The sequence below is a fragment of the Hyperolius riggenbachi genome, chromosome 4, assembly GCF_040937935.1.
Source record: "Hyperolius riggenbachi isolate aHypRig1 chromosome 4, aHypRig1.pri, whole genome shotgun sequence".
NCBI lineage: Eukaryota > Metazoa > Chordata > Amphibia > Anura > Hyperoliidae > Hyperolius > Hyperolius riggenbachi.
The window spans coordinates 338,017,228-338,038,925 of NC_090649.1; the positions used below are offsets into that span (position 1 = coordinate 338,017,228).

At 44.3% G+C, this 21,698-nt stretch overlaps 1 protein-coding gene across 1 annotated transcript in view; it reads right to left on the reverse strand.

Moving 5' to 3' along the window:
* Positions 1-21,698, reverse strand: part of NOX3 (NADPH oxidase 3) — a 182,063-nt gene that overhangs the window by 69,684 nt on the left and 90,681 nt on the right. Inside the window, exon 6 of the mRNA XM_068233394.1 lies at positions 2,064-2,209. Within this exon, the coding sequence (XP_068089495.1) occupies positions 2,064-2,209 (146 nt within the window). The remainder of the gene's footprint in view (positions 1-2,063; positions 2,210-21,698) is intronic.

Sequence of the window (21,698 nt, forward strand, 5' to 3'; positions counted from 1 at the left end):
ACTTTTGTGGCCAGCATAAGTGTTTCTAGTTTTCAAAGTTCGCCTCCCAATTGAAGTCTATGGAAATCGGAGGTTCGGGCCATCTCTAACGGTTATCAGACAACAACATTAACGTTTTGAAGTGGCCCAGCCAGAGTCCTGACTTGAATCCAGTTGAGATGAATGAGCAAAAATACCTGTGGACTGTGGAAACATGCAAAAAAACTGGTCTGCAATTATAGGAAGTGTTTGATAGCTGTAATAGCCAATAAAGGCTTATCTATTGATTTTTGAGACTGGACACTTTTTGCTGCAATGTAAATAAAAGCTGAGAAATGGTTTTTTTTCCACAATAATGCCTCTTGTACATCGTCTTATTATCTTTTGGGAGACACAATGGGCTTGATTCACTATGCGGTGCTAACGTACTTAGCACTAAGTCTTTAGGCGCGCTAAACAGGGTGCTAAGTAGGTTAGCACCGGTTTTCTCAATCAGATCGCACGCTAAGTACTGCGCTCAAAGTTTTGCGCGCGCTAAGTCCCATAGGCTTTAATGTGCACTTCGCGCGGAGCGCCCTGCGCTCTGTGCAGTGCGGGCGCAAAACTTTGCGCGTGAATCGTTTCGTGCGCAAATTAGCGCGCGAAAACCTCTTTTAGACGTGCTAAGGGGCTTTTCACTGGCGTGCTAACAGTTAGCACCGCTTTGTGAATCAAGCCCAATATGTAATTTCCCATAAAAAAAAATCACTGGTTGAATAAAAGTAACTAAGTCAAAATTTGCCACAGGTATGAATAATTTATATATATATATATATATATATATATATATATATATATATATATATCTCCTTTCATTCCATATTGCCTTTCATTCCTCTCATGGAGAACAGCAACAACTCCTGGTGTGGATCTTGTTAATCGCTCCAGCACCTGTCTCAGGGGACACGCAGAATCCTGGCCTGCAAATCATGCCTAAATTCACTGCTTTATAGGCCATTTGAAGATTGAAGACCACGATGATGTGGCACTCTTCTTTAAACGATTCTACCCCACATGATTTATATAATTGGAGTGGCAATCTGAAAAGAAAGGAAGGGGGAGTGGGGGCAAAGCTTCTTCTTTCTGCAGAATGCTCTTAGAAGGGGGTTGATCCACTAAGAGAAATAGCGCGAGTAACCTCCTGTTACTCGCGTTATTTCATCAGCGTGCCTTAAAAATAAGAGTTTGCACGCTACGCGAGCCAGTGGCAGCGTAGAGCGTGTAATCAACCCCAGTGCATGAGAGCACACGTTATGCTGCTGTATTGCAGCACAGCGAGGCGCTAATAAATTGATGCCTGCTCCACTCCTCCCACCCTAAGCCCCTTCGGGTCCAGTCACTTTAACGCGATCCCTGCACTCTGATTAGCCCAACAGGGGAAGAAGGTAAAGATATGATATTACTGGCCACTATCTGGGGGATTCTGTGGGGAAGATTGAAGAAAGAGATGACTGCCCACGATGCTATGTGCATCGGAAGGGGAGGGGGTGGTTAGGGTGTTGATGGGTATGGAGATGCTTGACCACCTCATGAGGAGGAGGGGAGGGTGGGTAAAGAGATGAGCGGTGTTAATGCATGGGAGGGGGAGGTAAAGATAAGGTAAGGTTTCCTATTAGTTGATCAGTCATTGGGAAAATTCAAATAAGCCCTCATCTGATTATTCCATTTTTGTCACATAGCAGCCTTATTAACCCATTTGAGTGTAGTTACCTACACCCCAATCAGCACCTTTTTCTTAAATAAGTAAGTTAAGGTGCCTATTTTATGACTTCTTACACATTTACAAAAGGTTATAACATAAAAACATTTAGAAAAAAAAAAGTCAAGAAAAAAAATTACAAAAAAGACACACATACCTTTTTCTAAAGTTATTTTTTATGAAAGCCAGTATCATCTAATTTTGCTATTTGGGCAGTATCTCTCATTTTGTTCTGAAGATCACTGAAACTAAAATATCATATTTCATCCACTCTTGAGAGGATACTATGTTTTTTTTTTTTATTTGTTCACTTTATTGACTGTTTTAATGCCGGCATACCACTTACCATGTCATAGCTTCTTAGTGGATTCAAATAGCTCTCATTAGTATGATTGCTGATATACGATAGCATGTTACATAGTCCTCCAGCCTCTAATGAGTAACTTTCGTGGTATCTTTGTATATTAATCATATGTGCAACCACATGGATACCTGAAAAAATATTACTAATGTAATGAGGTGCAACTGAAGGCATAAAACAGCATAAATGTGGCTTCCTCGAGCACCCCACAAACTGGCAGTTACAATCTGTACAGGAGATGAATAAACAACATATAGCATTTAGCTCCACTTTTTTTTCTTTCTATGGGCATAACACTGAGGCTATACTTCTCAAGAGCCATCAACTCAACCATTTGAGCACAGATGACACAAAAGCCCCAGATGATCCCCATTTGAACAACAGGGAAGTTCTTAGTATAATTGGCATTGTAGGCCAAACACACGGTGCATTTACACATTTCTGGCAAAAGGATATCTGCAAAGGGTTCAGCATCTATACCTTGGGTGTTCTTGAAGACTATTGGGTTGTGAGAATTGGAAATGATGGGAACCAGACAATCATTAACCTTATTTTTTTGTACCAAAATCATCTCTCACATTCCTATGATCCAATAAATAAATTGACCCCCCCCCCCCCTCCAAATCACCCCTTTAGTTGGGTTTTTCACCACAGTCAACTGGTCAAAACATAAAGAAAAAAAATACATAAACAAGGCTGTACATTTATGCTGTAGTATGGTATTCTGTTTGTCCTATTAAAAGCATATCCTACATGAATGTCTACAACAACAAAACCCCTTACTTCTAAATACTATAATTGGTAGTACTTCTTTTTAAGCTGTTCAGTCTCTCAGTTGTTGTAATCTCATTAGAAATAAAAAAAAATGGAGGAGCACTCCAATAGTTTAATAAAGCTTTAATAAAGTTTTGTTACAATTAAAACTTTTACTAGGAGTAAACAAAAAAAATGCTTAACAAGGGCAATGACCCATCAGCTGAGCCTGCCACCCCTTGTAGTACTGTGGCCAGCAACACTGATGGTCCCAGATGTCAATGAACCAAGGCTCCAGCAGCAGACCTCAATGTTCCAGTGACATTGCTATGCATTTTGGCATTCCCCACCTTTTGTCAGGTATGTCACTGGCATGCTAGCTTGTAATCTCGTTGTATCCAGGAGGACTGGGGATTAGGATTCATCATGTTAAAATAACCCAAAGTTTTTCGTTTGAATGTAGCCCATATCTCATGGGGCTTGTGAAATGTATACAAAATAAGAGATTAACAATTCATACAAGTCCAATCTAATACTCTATAATTATTTTAATTCATTAACCAGTCAAGAGCAGTTTCTGATAAGTATGATTCTTGGTAACATTTACTACTGTACACAAAGTATGATTTAAATTAATAAGTGGCATGCATGCATATAAAACAGTTAAGGCAAGGATTCAAGCATTACAGCAGTCAAAGATCTTGATATGATTCTATGAATCAGTAATTATAGTATTAAGGATGTCTGTAAGATACACAACAGTTTATCTGGGGAAGCCAGGAGTAATACAGTGGTTTGCAAAAGTATTTGGCCGCCTTGAAGTTTTCCACATTTACTGCCACAAACATGAATCAATTTTATTGGAATTTCCCGTGAAAGACTAATTACAAAGTGGTGTACACGTGAGAAGTGGAAAGAAAATCATACATGATTCCAAACATTTAACAAAAAAATAACTGCAAAGTGGGGTGTGCGTAATTATTCAGCCCCCTGAGTCAATACTTTGTAGAACCACCTTTTGCTGTAATTACAGCTGCCAGTCTTTTAGGGTATGTCTCTACCAGCTTTGCACATCTAGAGACTGATTTTTCTGATTTTTCTTTGCAAAACAGCTCCAGCTCAGCCTGAATAGCAGTTTTCAGATCTTGCCACAGATTCTCGATTGGATTTAGATTTGGACTTTGACTGGGCCATTCTAACACATGGATATGTTTTGTTTTAAACCATTCCATTATTGCCCTGGCTTTATGTTTAGGGTCGTTGTCCTGCTTGAAGGTGAACCTCCGCCCCAGTCTCAAGTCTTTTGCAGATTCCAAGAGGTTTTCTTCCAATATTGCCCTGTATTTGGCTCCATCCATCTTCCCATCAACTCTGACCAGCTTCCCTGTCCCCGCTGAAGGAAGCACCCCCAGAGCATGATGCTGCCACCACCATATTTGACAGTGGGGATGGTGCGTTCAGAGTGATGTGCAGTGTTAGTTTTCGGCCACACATAGCGTTTTGTATTTTGGCCAAAAAGTTCAATTTCGGCCTGTGAGTTTAGGTGGACGGCCTTGTCTTGGTAGGTTTACAGTTGTGCCATACTCCTTCCATTTCTGAATGATCACTTTAACAGTGTTCAGTGGGATGTTCAAGGCTTTGGAAATCTTTTTGTAGCCTAAGCCTGCTTTAAATTTCTCAATAACTTTACCCCTGACCTGTCTGGTGTGTTCTTTGGACTTCAAAGTGTTGTTGTTCCCAATATTCTCGTAGACAACCTCTGAGGCCGTCACAGAGCAGCTGTATTTGTACTGACATTAGATTACACACAGGTGCACTCTATCTAGTCATTAGCACTCATTAGGCAATGTCTATGGGCAACTGACTGCACTCAGAACAAAGGGGGCCAAATAATTATGCACACACCACTCCACACTCACCAGTTTTGTTTTTGTTTTTTAAATGTTTGGAATAATGTATGATTTTCATTCCACTTCTCACTTGGACACAACTTTGTATTGGTCTTTCACGTGGAATTACAATAAAATTGATTCACTATCCATACCTTGCATCTGGGGTTGGGTGTATCTGTGGAGGCAACAATTGGGTACATTTAGCAACCAAAAATAATTCTTAATTTTTTTTTTATTTTTTTTTATTGTATGTCGTATGAGCAATACTAAGGCAAGGGGGGGGGCCCTAAGGGGTGGGGGACCCCTTAGGGCCCCCCCCCCCCCTTGCCTTAGTATTGCTCTACCAAGTGGGGGCGGATGTATAGCTTGAACCTCCCTGATTTCCATCTGCCCAATTTGCAAAGCCTCTGATCACTCATGCCCCTTGCCGCCCCTTCTGTGGCGGCCCCAATGCGGAACGAATGAGATCCGTATTCCTCTGATCTGCAACCGACATAAGTCAAGCAGCGCTTAAGTACTGCAACAAATTGATAGCGGGAAAGGGCTGACCCATCCTTGTGCTGTAGCAGTGGTCCTCCCCCTGTTGGGTGTTCCCCCATAAAATGCGTAAAGAGCCCGAGAGGGCACGTGGGGCATCCAGGCCTTACCCTCAACGTCAATGTCGCCCCTTTTCCCCTCTGATCTGTCTTTGATTTTGGTATGTGGATGAACAAGGCCTCTTTTCCCATGGAAACTTCCGTGACCTGTAACCCCCCCCCGGTCCTTTGTACGCTGGCTAACCAATTCCCCCAGGCGTAGGGCCCCGTGGAAGGCTATTGAGAAGGCTAGGCTGAACAACTTCTTCTCATGTTCATCCCGACACACATTACCCATGCCGACCATGATATCCCTGAGTAGCGGGAGAGTAATGGGACGTCTCTTGTCCGTAGCTTTTGGGCCCCTGCGAAAACCTTTTATTGCCTGTCGGAAAAGGAAGTCTTTTGTTATATCACCACCCCCTTTGAGCTTGAACATGAAGGCTAGCGCCGCCATGCTCCTGTCTACCGTTGCCGGCGAACAGCCTCTCTGGAACATTTCACCCAAAAATGCGAGGAGGCGCTCCCTGTCTGTTCCCCAACCTGCGTGAGTTGGTCCTGACCTGGCCTGGAAATCCGCCCACTGCATCCATACCCGGGAATATGCCCTCCACGTGCTCTCTGCTAGTGATTGCCTGACCCAGCCCGCCATTATGGCGAAATTATGTCCCAGAGGTGTTGTGGTACCTGTACCGGTAGGGCATGCGATTGCGGCGCCAGCTCCCGGAAACGTTCCAGCTGAAAACGAGATAAAGCATCTGCTATACTGTTAGATATTCCCGGTAGGTGAACGGCTCTGAATTTAATGTTGTGCCTTAGGCATTGCAATACAAAGTGCCTGACTAGGTTGACCACCGGCCCTGAGCTGGATGTCAGCTTATTCACCACCGATACCACCGCCATATTGTCGGTATTGAAAACCACGTCTTTATTTGCCAGCGCTGGGCCCCATACTTCGGCAGCGACTACCAGCGGAAAGAATTCTAGTAGGGCCAAGTTCCTTATCAGCGGGGACCTGCGCCAAGCCGGTGGCCACCGGCCATGGCTCCATTGTCCCTGAAAGTATGCCCCAAAACCGATACTACCGGATGCGTCAGTGAACAGCTCCAACTGCTCGCTGCCCACCTGCTTCTCTAGCCACAGCGTTCTCCCATTGTAATCCTCTAGGAAGTGTTCCCACACCCTTAGATCCTCCTTCCCCTCCGCCTTTATCCTAACATGGTGCTGTGGGTTCGTGACCCCCGCTGTCATAAAGGCCAGTCTCCTGCAGAAAATCCTGCCCATCGGCATAACGTTACATGCAAAGTTCAGCTTCCCCAACAACGACTGCAGCGCTCTTAGCGTTATTTTCTTAGCTGTTATTGCCCTTGCTACCTCTCCTCTTAAGTCTACCAACTTATCCTGTGGGAGTCTGTATTCCATTGCCCCTGAGTCGATCTCGATTCCCAGGAACCTGATCACCTCAGTGGGGCCCTCAGTCTTTTCTGGCGCTAGGGGCACCCCAAACTCCCGAAAGGAATCCTGTAATGTTGCCAACATTAACATGCAGTCCTGTGACTTAGCTGGGCCCACGCACAAGAAATCATCCAGATAGTGCACCAAGCCCCTTAGGCTGGATCTTTTCCGCACTACCCACTCCAAGAACGAGCTAAACGCCTCGAAATAAGCACAAGATATAGCACACCCCATAGGGAGGCAGCAGTCTATGTAGTACTCCCCGCCCCATTGGCATCCCAACAAGTGAAGACTATCTTGGTGAACCGGCAGTAACCGGAAGGCCGATTCGATATCTACCTTTGCCATGAGTGCCCCTCTTCCCATGTCCTTGACTAAGGCAGTAGCCTGGTCGAATCTCGTGTATGTCACTGCCGACAGTTCCGCGCTTATCCCATCATTCACCGACTCCCCCTTTGGGTGGGAGAGGTGGTGGATCATGCGGAATTTGCCCGGCTCCCTCTTTGGCACGACCCCTAGGGGCGAAATGTGAAGGTTGGGGATGGGGGGAGTTTTGAAAGGTCCAACCATTCTTCCCAATTCTACCTCTTTGTCTATTTTTTGTTGCACGATGTGCGGGAACTGGAGGGCTGATTTTAGGTTTCTGCAGTGCGTCGTTGGCGAAGTGGTCTGTGAAGGTATCCGAAAGCCGTTAGTGAAACCGTGTATTAGCAGGTCTGCATCTTCCCTATTGGGGTATTTATCTAGCCATGGCTGCATCTCTGCGATGCTCACTGGTGACCTCCCCTTTGCCAGCCTGCTCGTGAGATTTTTGCCCTGTTCGGAGCCTTTTCCAAAAACATACAGATAAGTTAATTGGCTCCCTCCAAAAAATTGGCCCTAGACTACAGTACTTACACTACATAATATAGACATATGGCAATGGTAGGGATTAGATTGTGAGCTCCTTTGAGGGACAGTTAGTGACGAGATATATATATATATATACTCTGTACAGCGCTGCGTAATATGTCGGCGCTATATAAATACTAAATAATAATAATAATAATAATAAATGTTTGTGGCAGTAATATGACAAAATGTGGAAAACTTCAAGGGAGCCAAATACTTTTGAAAACCACTGTACTACAAAGCAGGCAAAGCTTGTTAGACATCAAGGAGGTCAGGGCAGTCAACAGGTTTCCTTTTAATCATCAACAAACTGAAATTGCATTGCCTTATCAACATGCTATACAGTTCCAGGACTCACCAATTGGCAAAGTACTTATGTTGTCACTTTGCATTTATGCTTGGGATTCTGTACAGCCAAGAAGCAGCGGTCCTCCCTTTCCGCAATGCCTGAGATCCCAGTTCCATATTCTTACATAGTACTGATTCTATCCCAGATTTTACTTTACTCTACTTCCTTAAGCCAGCCTGGGGCCCTCACCACTGCCTGCACATTGGCTTTGCTCTTAGTCTACTCCTACCTATGCATTTTACCCAATCATAGGGCTTCCTCAGAGTTGTAAAATATCCCTTCTGCCTGGCTAGTGAATACAAGCAACACTAAAAAGATGGTCTCCGAGGTCCAGAGACACGACTTATAATGTTGAACAATATTCAGTATGAAGAAGCAAAAAGCAAAGTCCAAACATGATGTTACATACAATAGAAACAAGCAGGGCACCAATCAGTTTGGAGAACGTTGCAAAAATAGGTGGTTGAGAGCTATTCAAACATCCCCACCAAATCTCTCCTGAAAGACACTACTCAGATACAAGCCTGAAGCTACCTTACCACACTTGGGTTTAGATGCTGAAGAGATGACAGAGAAGGGGGTAATATGCTTTATATTCTGTTATATTTTCAAGAATATTACTATAAGTTGTTTTACACAGCTACCAATGCAGATGAGACTACTTTAGATTCTATTCTACATAGACACAACTGTTTTAATTCATTTTTGAATGTACTTAGAATATTTATGATTGCTTGACTATAAAGGCCTGATCAGATGGAATAGTGATAAAAGGATTTACATGATAGGAACGCTTTAAAGACTTGATCCTTTACTGAGTTAGCGATCAAGAAATGCTCAGGTTTTTGATAGTGAGGAGGTGTGAGATGGAGAGTGAGATTGAGAGGGAGATGGCGGGGGAACAGCAGAGAGGTTAGGGGTACATTTTGTACTGAGGGGATAATGTGGGTTGTAATATGGAGGAAGGAAACATAGACAGTAGTGCAGCAGTCAGACTAGGATAGCATAATAGTCACCAATGATTTGGCTGGAGGGGGTCAGCAAAGTTGCACCAATAATAAAGTGAAGGAGATCAGCAGTGGTGAAGCCAGCAGAAGGTCATCAACGATCGTGAGATCAAGCCGTAGGTGATTGATGAATGGGGTGGCCGGGTGGTGATAATGTAGCTTGTCAGGAGTCAGCAATGGTGCAGAGGTTTGGTGTATATGAAATTATTCTGGTCTAATGCTGGTTATCTAATGTACCCTTAAAATTAAGAGGACAAATTGGTGGCTTCAAGAGGAGATTCAAAAATGCTTTGTCAGGGCTCTGGTGCTTCAGAGGGGGCACTGGGAACCTCAAAATCTTGATGTAGACCAGTCTCTGAAAGAAACTATTGGGATTAAGCTGACCCAAGACACTGCAAATTCACTTAGCGCCCCTATCACATATGAGGAGTTACATGAGGTCATAAAGCATCTGAAAAGATCAAAGGCCCCGGGACCCGATGGACTTCCCTCTTTATATTACAAGAAATTTGAAGATATTCTGAGCCCCCAGCTTTTAAAGTTTTATAACTCCCTAATGAAGGAGAAGACACCCCCTCAAGAATTCTTAGCCTCAGCAATCTGTATTATCCACAAGCCCCCCAGAGATCCTTTGATGACTAAAAATTACAGACCCATTTCCTTACTTGGGGTCGATTATAAGATCTTTACTTCTATATTAGCTAATAGGCTGAATACAGTTTTACCGGCATTAATACACAGGGACCAGGTGGGCTTTATCCCACATAGACAGGCTCCTGATAACATTCGGAAGGTCCTGGATATCGAATATTACTGCCAGAGGTCCTCTCAAAGCCTTGCACTGCTGTCACTTGACATGGAGAAGGCTTTTGACAGAATTCAATGGCCATATATGTTCTCCAAAAAATTGGTTTTATGGGAGACTTCCTTAATGCTATAGGGATCCTATATTCCTCGCCGTCAGCTTATCTAAAGCTACCCTCTTACTCCTAAGCTAGATTCCCCATCATGAGAGGCACTAGACAGGGGTGTCTGCTATCGCCGGGTATTTTTGCATTAGTAATGGAACCCCTCGCAATTAAAATTTGTAGATCGCCCGAGGTGCTGGGGATCCAAATTGGCCCAAAGCAATATAAACTCAATCTTTTTGCCGATGATGTACTACTAACACTGTCCTCTGCTCACACTTCCATCCCTAATCTGTTGAGAATCATTCAAGACTTTTCGACCTTCTAAGGTTTCCAATTAAATGTTGATAAGTCGGAATTAATGATTTCTCAAATGCCACAGAGAAATGTAAAATCCCTTGCAGACTCGTTAGAAGTTCAATTTCAGCCCAAATGTATTAAGTACTTAGGGATTAATCTCCCAATGAACCCCGACAAACTGTATGAGGTTAATTTTCCGGCCCTATATAGAAAATTATCTTTGGATCTAGATAACTGGTCGAAGCTCCCCCTGTCTCTTCTTGGCAAGGTTCATTCTGTAAAAATGACCTTGTTCCCAAGGCTACTCTATTTAGGGTCTTGCCTATACAGATCAAACCAGCCCAACTTTCTGAGCTACTAAAGCAAATTCATAAATTTATATGGTCTAACAGACAAACTAGAATTTCCTATGCTAAGTTGGCTAGAACAAAAGACAGGGGGGGCCTTAACCTTCCTATTTTAATGGCTTACTATAGAGCAGCTAGACTGGCACAATTCGCTATGGTAAACGCCAAGAATCTGGCCCCTCTCTGGGTGGATATCGAATCTAGTCTAATGTATTCCCTCTCAGCACAAGGAGTTATGTGGGCAGCAAAAATCCCAGTAAAAAGAATTCATGCACTATCCCCGATTTTGGCCTTCTCCCTGAGGTTATGGTTAAGACTTAGATATAATTTTAAGTTAAAATCTTCAATCAGCCTTATGTCTCATATATTAGGGAACCCAGATTTTCCTCCTGGTTTACAATCCCACCAGTTTGATTGGTGGAAATCTAAGGGGCTACTCATGCTAGGGAAATTTACCTCAGCCTTCAAGTTTATGGACATTAGACAGTTCTTTGCTGAGAGAGATGTGCCTCCCCAAGAACGCTCGAGAGCTTCCCAGATCTTTGATTTCTTAAATTCTATCAATCAGAACAAGGAAATGATGCTATATACTCCATTCGAGATTAGATGTAAAAATGGGCCCCTGGATAAGGGACTAATATCAGACATATACCTTATGTTACAAAAAGAAGAGACTGAAGAGAAAGTTCCAGCTTGACTAGGAGAGAGATTCTGGCAAAATAATGTCAACAGGCAAATGGAGCCATTGTTGCTCCACACTTTTAAAGAATAGTCTTTTCTTCAATCGAAACCTCTCTAAAACTCCTATATCGTGTCTACTATACTCCGGCTAGAGTACATGCCTTTAGTTCATCTCACTCTGATCTATGCGCTAGAGGGTGTAGGCAAAAGGGAACTTTATGGCACATGTGGTGGCAATGTCCAATAGTAAGAGTTTTCTGGAAGAACATTTGGGGGCGCATCTCTCTCATATTTGGAACTCAATTTTCATTTGACCCTTCTGTTGCCTTGTTGGAAAACAGACCTCATAAGGCCACGCCTGCCACAAATAGATTCATTCATCATATCATGGCTCTCGCGAAATGGCATATTGCTTACAATTGGAAAGATCACAACTTAAATGATGATGTGGTGTTTAACCAGTTCGGCCTATCTGGACGAGCTTCCTCGTCCAGATAGGCACTGGTGCTGCCGCCGGCTCGTGCGCGCGATCGGGCGCGCCCCCGCGCGCGCTCCCGCTGCCCGCCGCTAGCCCCCCGATCAGTGAATGGGAATATAATTCCCATTCACCGATCTAACTTCCCCGCAGAAATACCGACGCTTTCTCTCCAGAGAGCGCGGTATTTCTGCCCCCAGGAAACAACTTCTCAGCATTTTAGTTCCTAGATGCGAGCTGGTTCGCATCTAGGACTTTTTTCACTGTGGCCATCTTGTGGCCAAATAGTAAACTGCACCCACATACATTTTTGATAAAAAAAAAACATTATTTTACATTTAAAATTAGCAGTTTCCCTCCCACACCAAAAATTACCCACATACACTTTTTTTATTTAAAAAAAAAAAAAAACAACAATTAAAAAAAAAAAAAAACCAACATAAATAGTTACCCAAGGGTCTGAACTTTTTAAATATGCATGTCAAGAGAATATGTTATTATATTATTTAAAATTATAAGCTTATAAATAGTGATGGACGCAAATTGAAAAAATGCACCTTTATTTCTAAATGAAATATCGGCACCATAAATTGTGATAGGGACATCGTTTAAATGGTATAATAAGCGGGACAGATGGGAAAATAAAATACATGCGTTTTAATTACGGTAGCGTATATTAATTTCAAACTATAATGGCCAAAAACTGAGAAATAATGAATTTCTTCCGTTTTTTTCTTATTCTTCCTGTTAAAATGCATTTACAGTAAAGTGGCTCTTAGCAAAATGTATCACCCACAGAAAGCCTAATTGGTGGCGGAAAAAACGAGCTATAGATCAATTCATTGTGATAAGTAGCAATAAAGTTATAGGCGAATGAATGGGAGGTGAACGTTGCTCGGATGCATGAGATTTTCGGACCGCGGCGCTGAACCGGTTAATAGTTTAAATAAGGTCATGCTCTCTGAACATATACTGGCGAAGGTACATGATAACTTAGACTTTTTTATGAAAGTGTGGGCCCCCTGGATCGAAACTCAAGATAATCTGGGACTAAGATATACACTACACTCGTTTTGACCTATCGTTTCTTTGTTTTTATGAAAATAAATCACCTTCTCTGGCTGAGGGTACTAGCCAATATTAATGCTTCAATCGATTTGGTTCTATTGAGAGAAAGAATGGCAGCGGCCTGGACTATGTTTCATTAGCATAATGCTGAAATGTGTTTTGGGAGGGAGTCCTCCCTCTGTACTACATCTTCCCCTCCCACTTTCCCTTACCTTCTTTCCCTTTTCCATCCCCTGGGATTCCCCCATAGGCATGTTGTGGTATCCCCACCCATGGGACTTCCTTGTATATCCTTTCCCTTTTACTCCTTCCTCCACCTTCTGCCCTTCCTTTTTCCCTAGATTCACCCTTCCCTTATGAAAATAATAGAAAAGTTGGGTTGAGTTAATACTCTAATAACTTTAAGATGTTTATCGGATGGTAAGCAGAGAAAATAGTCTTTTAGTAAACATGTTATATTTACTATTATAATTTTTCATGATTGTAATTTTCACTTAGAATTGCTTATTAGCATTTCCCTAAGGGGAACTTACTGTCTGATTTTGTATGCAATTATTTGTGAATTTGTGTTAATTCAATAAACACCTTTGAAACTAAAAATCTTGATGTAAAGAAGATCCACAGGTTTGCAACAGGTGAAAAACATTGTGAGACTTGGATGGTGAGGAACAGTAAGAAAAGGTTTTTGGTTTAGTTGTTTTCAGGGAAAATGTTTTTATTACCTACTTACTGCACAGCGTGCAGTATATCTGAAGTCTCAGGGATGTAGGTATTCGTCTATTGCTGCAGCGCACTCCCGCTCACTCCCACATGCTTTCTCGCTGCTGATCATTGAAGGGGAGATGAATAAATGGGAACGCAGTTCCCATTCATTGATCTAAGTCCCTGTGTCAATGCTTGCTGGCATCTATGAGATGCCAGCAGTCATTGTAACAGAGGAAGAAACACGTCCACGCAATACTTTCTGTTAGCGTACTAATAGTATGCACAGGAAAGTAATGCACAAAGACATCTTGTGGCCAAATAATAAAATTACACCTACATAATTTTTTTTAAATAAAAAGACCCACACTCTCCCATAGTTACCCTCAAAAAACTTTTGCATAAAAAAGACAACTTAAAAAAAATGCATAAATAGTTACCTTAGGGACTGAACATTTTTAATATGCATGTCAAGAGGGCATATTACTGTTAATTATGAAAATATGGGCTTTTAATTAGTGATGGATGCACTTTTATTTCCAAATAAAATATTGGCGCCATACATTGTACTAGGGAAATATATATTTTTTTAATTTAAATTTTTATTTTCAATAATGTCAATTTACAAACATTACCAACTGCATAAAAGCATGGGAAGCTTACAGAAAACATTTCCCCAATGGGAGCAGTATCATAAATTCTAAACATAGAGAAATCAATTGTTTAACAACAATAAACCTACAATTGTGCTACTTCCCATAAGGGGAGAACTAACTATATGAGGAGAAAATAAAAAAACTGTAGCAACTAAAGTTGGTAATAGTACCTCATAATTGGAAGGGATCTACCCAACCTGCTTCATGAAGAAAAAGAAGGGGGAAAACAAAAATAAAACAGGTAAGAAATAGATGGGAAAGGAAAAGGATGAAGAGAAGAAGAAAGGTCGCCAGCCCATATAACCACAGCTCTAAACAAATTTAGACCGAACGTTTTTTCACAAAGTAACAGAATTCCACACTTTATCAAAGATATGCACCTTATCTTGCAATACTGCTGTTAAATGCTCAATTTTATAGATATATTTCAATCTATTGCGAACTTCCAGAATAGCAGGCCTGTTGGGATCTTTCCAGTGTTTTGAAATGATACATCTGGCTGCCATTAAAAAATGCATGTGTATTGGTGCACAGTGCCACAATCTGTTAACCACTTAAGGTGCCCATACAGCAGACGGTGTATGGGCAGATCGACCCAGAGACAGATCTTTCTCTGACTGGAGAGAGCTCTGTTAACTGCCCATACCCCACAGGCCAATTGCCAGTCTATACGTGGGTACTTGTATGATGTCACACATGCACCCATATTACCGTTACGCTGCCAATTTCGTGGGGCGCTTCTATGTGGACGGAGCCAGCAATGGGCAGCTAAAGTATACCGCACCAGGGGGGCATTTTACATTAAGGGGGACAGAGCCGGGGGTTCTATCGTGTTCTTTGTTCATCCCAATATTACACGACTTTCCCACCGCACACTCAATCAAGCAAGTCGGCCTGACATCTTGCAGCACGTCCAATCAATACACATGACCAATTTTGGCTCTAAAGTGTTCGCATCGATTGGGCATGCTCTTGGCGGCATCGATTTTCATACTATCTGATAATAATAATCGAATTGGATGGTCGATCAGCCACCAAGTCGCTTGATGTATGGCCACCTGTATATTATTATTATCATCATCATTGTGTATGGTTTATGTAGTGCTGACATTTTCTGCAGCACTTTACGGAGTACATAGTCATGTCACAGACTGTCCTCAGAGGAGCTCACACTCTAATCCCTGCCATAGTCATAGTCTAATGTCCTACCATATTATTATTATGTGTTTAAATAGCACTGACATCTTCTGCAGCACTGTACAGAGTACATAGTCATGTCACTGACTGTCCTCAGAGGAGCTCACAATCTAATCCTACCATAGTCATAGTATAATGTCTTACCTTACTATTATTATGTGTTTATATAGCACTGACATTTTCTGCAGCACATTACAGAGTACATAGTCATGCCACTGACTGTCTTTAGAGGAGCTCACAATCTTGTCATTCCGTTTTCATGGTGTAATGTCCTATCATATTATTACATACACTGCAAACGTCTGATTTTTCAGCAACAGCTCCCTGCACATTGCATGCGATTCCGATTTTTCATCGGTTTTTATATCCGATTACGATTCTTAATCGTTACTGCATCCTGCATTTTTACCTCCGTTTTCCTGTTAATTGCATTCAGGGAAAATCTGAATCGGAAACGGAATCGCAAAACGGATTTGCAGTGTGCAGGGAGCCTCAAGCATATTGGTTCCAGTCTCACCCCACCTGCTGTAAGCCATTGCATATTACACTGCTCCATCTTCCCTCTGCCCCATGGGATGCATTGATATGAGCTTGTAGTCAGGACTGTATTCCTAGTCCCAATCCCTATGGGCGATAGTTATGGAGCGTGTGTACACTGTTAAAGTGAATGGGAACCCGTTCATAAAAAAGTCAGATACTCACCTAAGGAGAGGGAGGCTCTGGGTCCCATAGAGCTTACCCTCTCCTCTCCTGGTCCCCATTGTTGCGCTGGCTTCCCGGTAGCGGTATTCGACCGTTTCGGTCAAATACCGCTGTTCCCCCGCTTCGGAAATGCTTCGGGAGCCCAAGTGCTGCCAAAGACGGGCCGCTCTACACTGCCCAAGCGCGAGCACCCTCTATGACACGCGAGCGCCCTTTATGATGCACTCGCGCGTGCGCAGTATGGAGCCGCCTGTCTTCGGGAGGACTCGGCTCCCCGAAGACTTCCGAAGTTCCCGCGGTGGGGGATTGTAACGGGAGCCAGCGCTGCAACGAGGGCGCCGGGAGAGGAGAGAAGAGGCTCATTAGGACCCAGAGCCTTCCCTCTCCTTAGGTGAGCATCTGACTTTTTTTTTTTTACCGAATCATGGATTCCCATTCGCTTTAAATTGAATTTCTATGATACAATTTAGATTGTATAATCTTAGCCTTCTATATGGTAGAAGAGTAACTGAATGAATATACCTTGAATAGATAATTTAGGTAGTCCCTCCACGTACAAAGAAAGGGTAAGATTGTATAATAATGATTGTATCATTGATAAGCATCCCACAGACTCTGGAGGGGTGGCTGGTAAAGCTTGGGCTAGGGAAATGAAAAGTACAAATGTACCCTGAGTATATGTGGCACATGGATCGGAGAGGTGGGTGTAACAGCTCCAGCTGTGTGCGCTCCCCTCACCTGCTATCTGGGTACAGTGGGGCTCTCGATCTACCAAAAAGGGGGGAGGGCCTTAGGGGCTACCTAAATGGTGGAACTCTTTAGCTACTTAAAGGAGGGGCTTTCTGGCTACCTAAAAGGGAGGTTGTCTTTCTACCTAAAGGGGGGGCTTTCTGGCTTCATGCATGGAGGCCTCCTTGACCACTCCCACATTTTGATATATGACTACGCCCATTTTCTTGGGGGGGGGGGGGGGCAGAAACTGTCTTTGTCCCCGGGCGTTCAAAACCCTAGCTACGCCTCTGATGATCTGACCAAAATATAGGACCTATCTCAGATGAAACAACCAAATTTAATAAGGCAGGGGAGACAAATAAAAAAGATCAATTCTTGTAGGTGGAAGATGTGTGGGAATAGAATGTAAAATCTAATTCATCTGCATGTAGAGCTCTCCAAGCATCACAGAACCCAAAGCTCTTTAACTCTCCTGGCGGTTTAAAAAAATCCGCCAGGGGGCAGCAAAATAGTGGTTTGTTTTTTTTCATGTAGCGAGACAAAGTCTCGCTACATGATAGCCGCTAATAGCCGCCGGCGATCGGAGATCAGGAGATCCCGTTCAAAGAACGGGATCTCCTGGAGGGCTTCCCCCGTCGCCATGGCGATGGGCGGGATGACGTCATCGACGTCGTGATGTCAAAGGGGACTCCCATCCACCCCACAGCGCTGCCTGGCACTGATTGGCCAGGCAGCGCACGGGGTCTGGGGGGGGGGGGCGGCCGCGGCGCAAGGAATAGCGGCGGATCGGCGGGTAGCGGCGGCGATCGGATGCTACACGCAGCTAGCAAAGTGCTAGCTGCGTGTAGCAAAAAAAAAATTTTGCATATCGCCCCAGCACGGGCTTACCGCCAGGGAGGTTAAAAGAGATCTGAACTCCTTAGAAACATGGCATATGGAGGGGAAATTTGAAGGGATAACATCAGATTTATGATCCCTTGTTGGGAAAAAAATTAAATTAAAGTCTCCACCCAATATAACATTTGGACAAGCCAATCTTTCGATTATTTTAAACACCTTTTCCAGAAAGTGTAATTGGTGGTAGTCGTTAGGGGCATACACAGTAGCTAAAACAATATCTAGTCCATAAATTGAACCTTGTAAAATAAGGAAACGTCCCCCTGGGTCACTGCAAACTGTTTAATCGATATATAGGACATCTGTTATGAATTAGGATGGCTACCCCTGCCTTCTTAACCGGTGCATTAGCAGTATAGGAGGTGGAATAATGCTAGTTCTTTAGGTAACCAGGTTTTTTAGCAGAAAATATAGTTTCCTGTAAAAAGACTATATCCTCATTAATTCTTTCTAAGTCCCTTAACCCTACTGGCGGTATAAAAAAATACGCCAGGAGGCAGCGCGGCAGTTTTTTTTAAATTTTTTTTTTCTATATCATGTAGCGAGCCCAGGGCTCGCTACATGATAGCCGCTGCTCAGCGGCATCCCCCCGCCCTCTTCGATCGCCTTCGGCGATCTCCGATCAGGAAATCCCGTTCAAAGAACGGGATTTCCTGGAGGGCTTCCCCCGTCGCCATGGCGACGGGGCGGAATGACGTCACCGACGTCACTGACGTCGGGTCGTCATTGGGAGTCCCGGGCCACCCCTCGGCGCTGCCTGGCACTGATTGGCCAGGCAGCGCACGGGGTCTGGGGGGGGGGGGCGCGCGCCGCACCGTATAGCGGCGATCGGGCGCGCGGCGGCGGCAATCAGGGTGCTGGCGCAGCTAGCAAAGTGCTAGCTGCGTCCAGCAAAAAAAAAATTAAACAAATCGGCCCAGCAGGGCCTGAGCGGCACCCTCCGGCGGCTTACCCCGAACTACGTTCGGGGTTACCGCCAAGAAGGTTAAGGCAAGATAACGTTTACAAATTTAGTTTAGCCCCTTTGTGTTTAAGGAAACCAGAAATCATTGGGCAATAAATGTATGAAGCGTCACAGTTTGCAGTGATCCCCTAGGAACTTTCCATGCATATAGTAAGAAGAATCTGGGCTGGTGCAAAAAGAGACAGAGGGAGAGAGAAAGAAAGGAAAATTAAAATAAAAATAAGTAAGGGAAAAGAAACCAGTATAAACCATCATCTATTGAAGGTATAAAACACATCCTGAACATGTTAAGCAATTCTTTGATGCATATCAATTTAACCACTTGCCGACCGCGTACTCATAACGCGCGTTGGCAAAGTGGTAGCTGCAGGACCAGCGACGCAGATCTGCGTCGCTGGCTGCAGGCTAATTAATCAGGTTACAGCCGCTCGCGCGAGCGGCTGCTTCCTGTCAATTCACGGCGGGGGGCTCCGTGAATAACCTGTGGGCCGCCGATCGCGGCCCGCAGGCTAAATGTAAACACAAGCGGAAATAATCCGCTTTGTTTACATTTGTACAACGCTGCTAACAGTAGCAGCGTTGTACCAGATCAGCGATCCCCGGCCAATCAGCGGCCGGGGATCGCTGTCACATGACAGGCAGGAGCCTGTTAGAGGCTGCACAGGACAGATCCATTCCTGTGCAGCCTTCGATCTGCGGGGAAGGGAGGGAGGAGAGGGAGAGGGGGAATCCTGCGGTGGAGGGGGCTTTGAGGTGCCCCCCCCCCCGCCAGCCACACGCAGGCAGGAGCGATCAGACCCCCCCAGCACATCATCCCCCTAGTGGGGAAAAAAGGGGGGCGATCTGGTCGCTCTGCCTAATGTTTGATCTGTGCTGGGGGCTGTAGAGCCCACTCAGCACAGATCTCCGTAATCAGCGCTGGTCCTGCTGCCTGGTAACTGCTTGCTGCTGCCTGGTAACTGCTCTCTGCTGCCTGGTAACTGCTCTCTGCTGCCTGGTTACTGCTCGCTGCTGCCTGGTTACTGCTCGCTGCTGTCTGGTAACTGCTCTCTGCTGCCTGGTAACTGCTCTCTGCTGCCTGGTAACTGCTCGCTGCTGCCTGGTAACTGCTCGCTGCTGCCTGGTAACTGCTCGCTGCTGCCTGGTAACTGCTCGCTGCTGTCTGGTAACTGCTCAGACACAGTGCACAGACACATAGGATAACATTAGCAGCAGATTTAAAAACTCAAAACGCTCAGAAAAACTCCTCTGGTGTGCACCAGGCCTATGAGTACAAGGTAATGCATAGTCAGTCACTGGATGGGAGTCTGCTAAGGTTTGTCATTGCCATAATACATATGATATTTATATAAACCCACGACGGACAATTTCTTTACTTCACTGTCACTGTCGCACAGACTGCTGCAGCGCAAAACAATGCTATTGGGCACGGTGAATAAAGTCCGGTGTGAACTTCCTCCGCTTGCAAAAGACACTGCACAGCGAGAGGTATTATTATTATTTATTGTATTTATAAAGCGCCAACATATTACGCAGCGCTGGACACTAATTTAGGTTACAGACAATATTTAGGGGTGACATACAGCAATAAGACAATACAGGAATACATGCAAACCAGATCACGCAGCACAGTATGAGTACAAGGTAATGCTTAGTCACTGGATGGGAGCATGGAGATTAGGCAAGTTAGGTTCACTCAAATGCATAGCATGGGTTCACAGTAATGGAAGTGCATGATCAGGTAGGACACAAAAGGAGGAGGACCCTGCCCAAAGGCTTACAATCTAGAGGGAGAGGTAGGGACACGAAAGGTAGGGGACCAGAGTTCAGCTGTGGGTTTAGAGCAATTGTGAGTGGTGCTAGGCCAGAGTGAAAAGGTGAGTTTTGAGGGCCTTCTTGAAGGTGTTGAAGGAGGGGGCTGCCCTAATGGGTGGAGGTAGGGAGTTCCATAGTGTTGGAGCGGCTCTTGAGAAGTCCTGGAGGCGTGCATGGGACTGGGTGATGCGGGGGACGGTCAGGCAAAGTTCATTGGAGGAGCGGAGTGAGCGGCTTGGTGTGTATCGATAACGTTTATAGATATTGGTTTCGCGCGAAAATTCTCGTTTCTGCGCAAAAACGGTATCGTTTCACGTGAAAATTCACGATCGCGCAAAACCAAAAATTCTGTTTTATTTTTCAGTGTTTCAAACTTTACAGAGTTTACAGCGTTTGCAGACCCAGTGTCCATCGTCCCTGCATTTGGCACAGGTGAATTTTTTACATGTTGCACAGGTAAACCTGCTGCGATTCCTGTTGCAGCTCTCTTGCACCTGGCACTGTGTTGTCTGTACAGTCCCTGGCACAGCAGCTGCAACAGCTTCAGCAGCCCGCCTTTGTGCCAATATTTCCTTGTGCTGCATGAATCGGCAGCGGAGTTCCTTAGCTAGAAGACTCAGAAACAATCTTCTTTTGCCTGTCCACCCTGTACATGCCTTGTACAAAATGTAGGCATTCACCACCGCCAGGTCCAGCATATTGTAAAAAACTGCTACTGGCCACCTGCGTGTTGCTGCTCTTACGGAATACATCCGTGCCATTTGGTCCAACACGTCTACACCACACTGTAAAAGCAGAGAGAGAGAGAGACATGAGTATATGTGCTTTTTTTCTATAGGCCTGTATAGTACACATCAGAAAACATTGTAGCACTGGCAGGGGCGTTCCTTGGGTCCTTGGAGATCGGGGCACCTGTGGGTGCAAGCTGAGGAAGTTCACACCGGACTTTATTCACCGTGCCCAATAGCATTGTTTTGCGCCGCAGCAGTCTGTGCGACAGTGACAGTGAAGTAAAGAAATTGTCCGTCGTGACATTTCTCCCATCATCCAAAAATGGCTCCATCAGATTCATGACCACGTTCTCTGCCAGCCTCTCTCCCTCCGACAGGACAGCATCACACCTTTTGGCCACCTCTACAGCATTCATATGTTGTGAAAAGCCAGCCTAATTGCATTACAGTATCTGCCATACTGCCATCAATGCCATGGCAATGGAATGCCTCAGTCTGTCATCATTTGTCATGTCAATGGAAC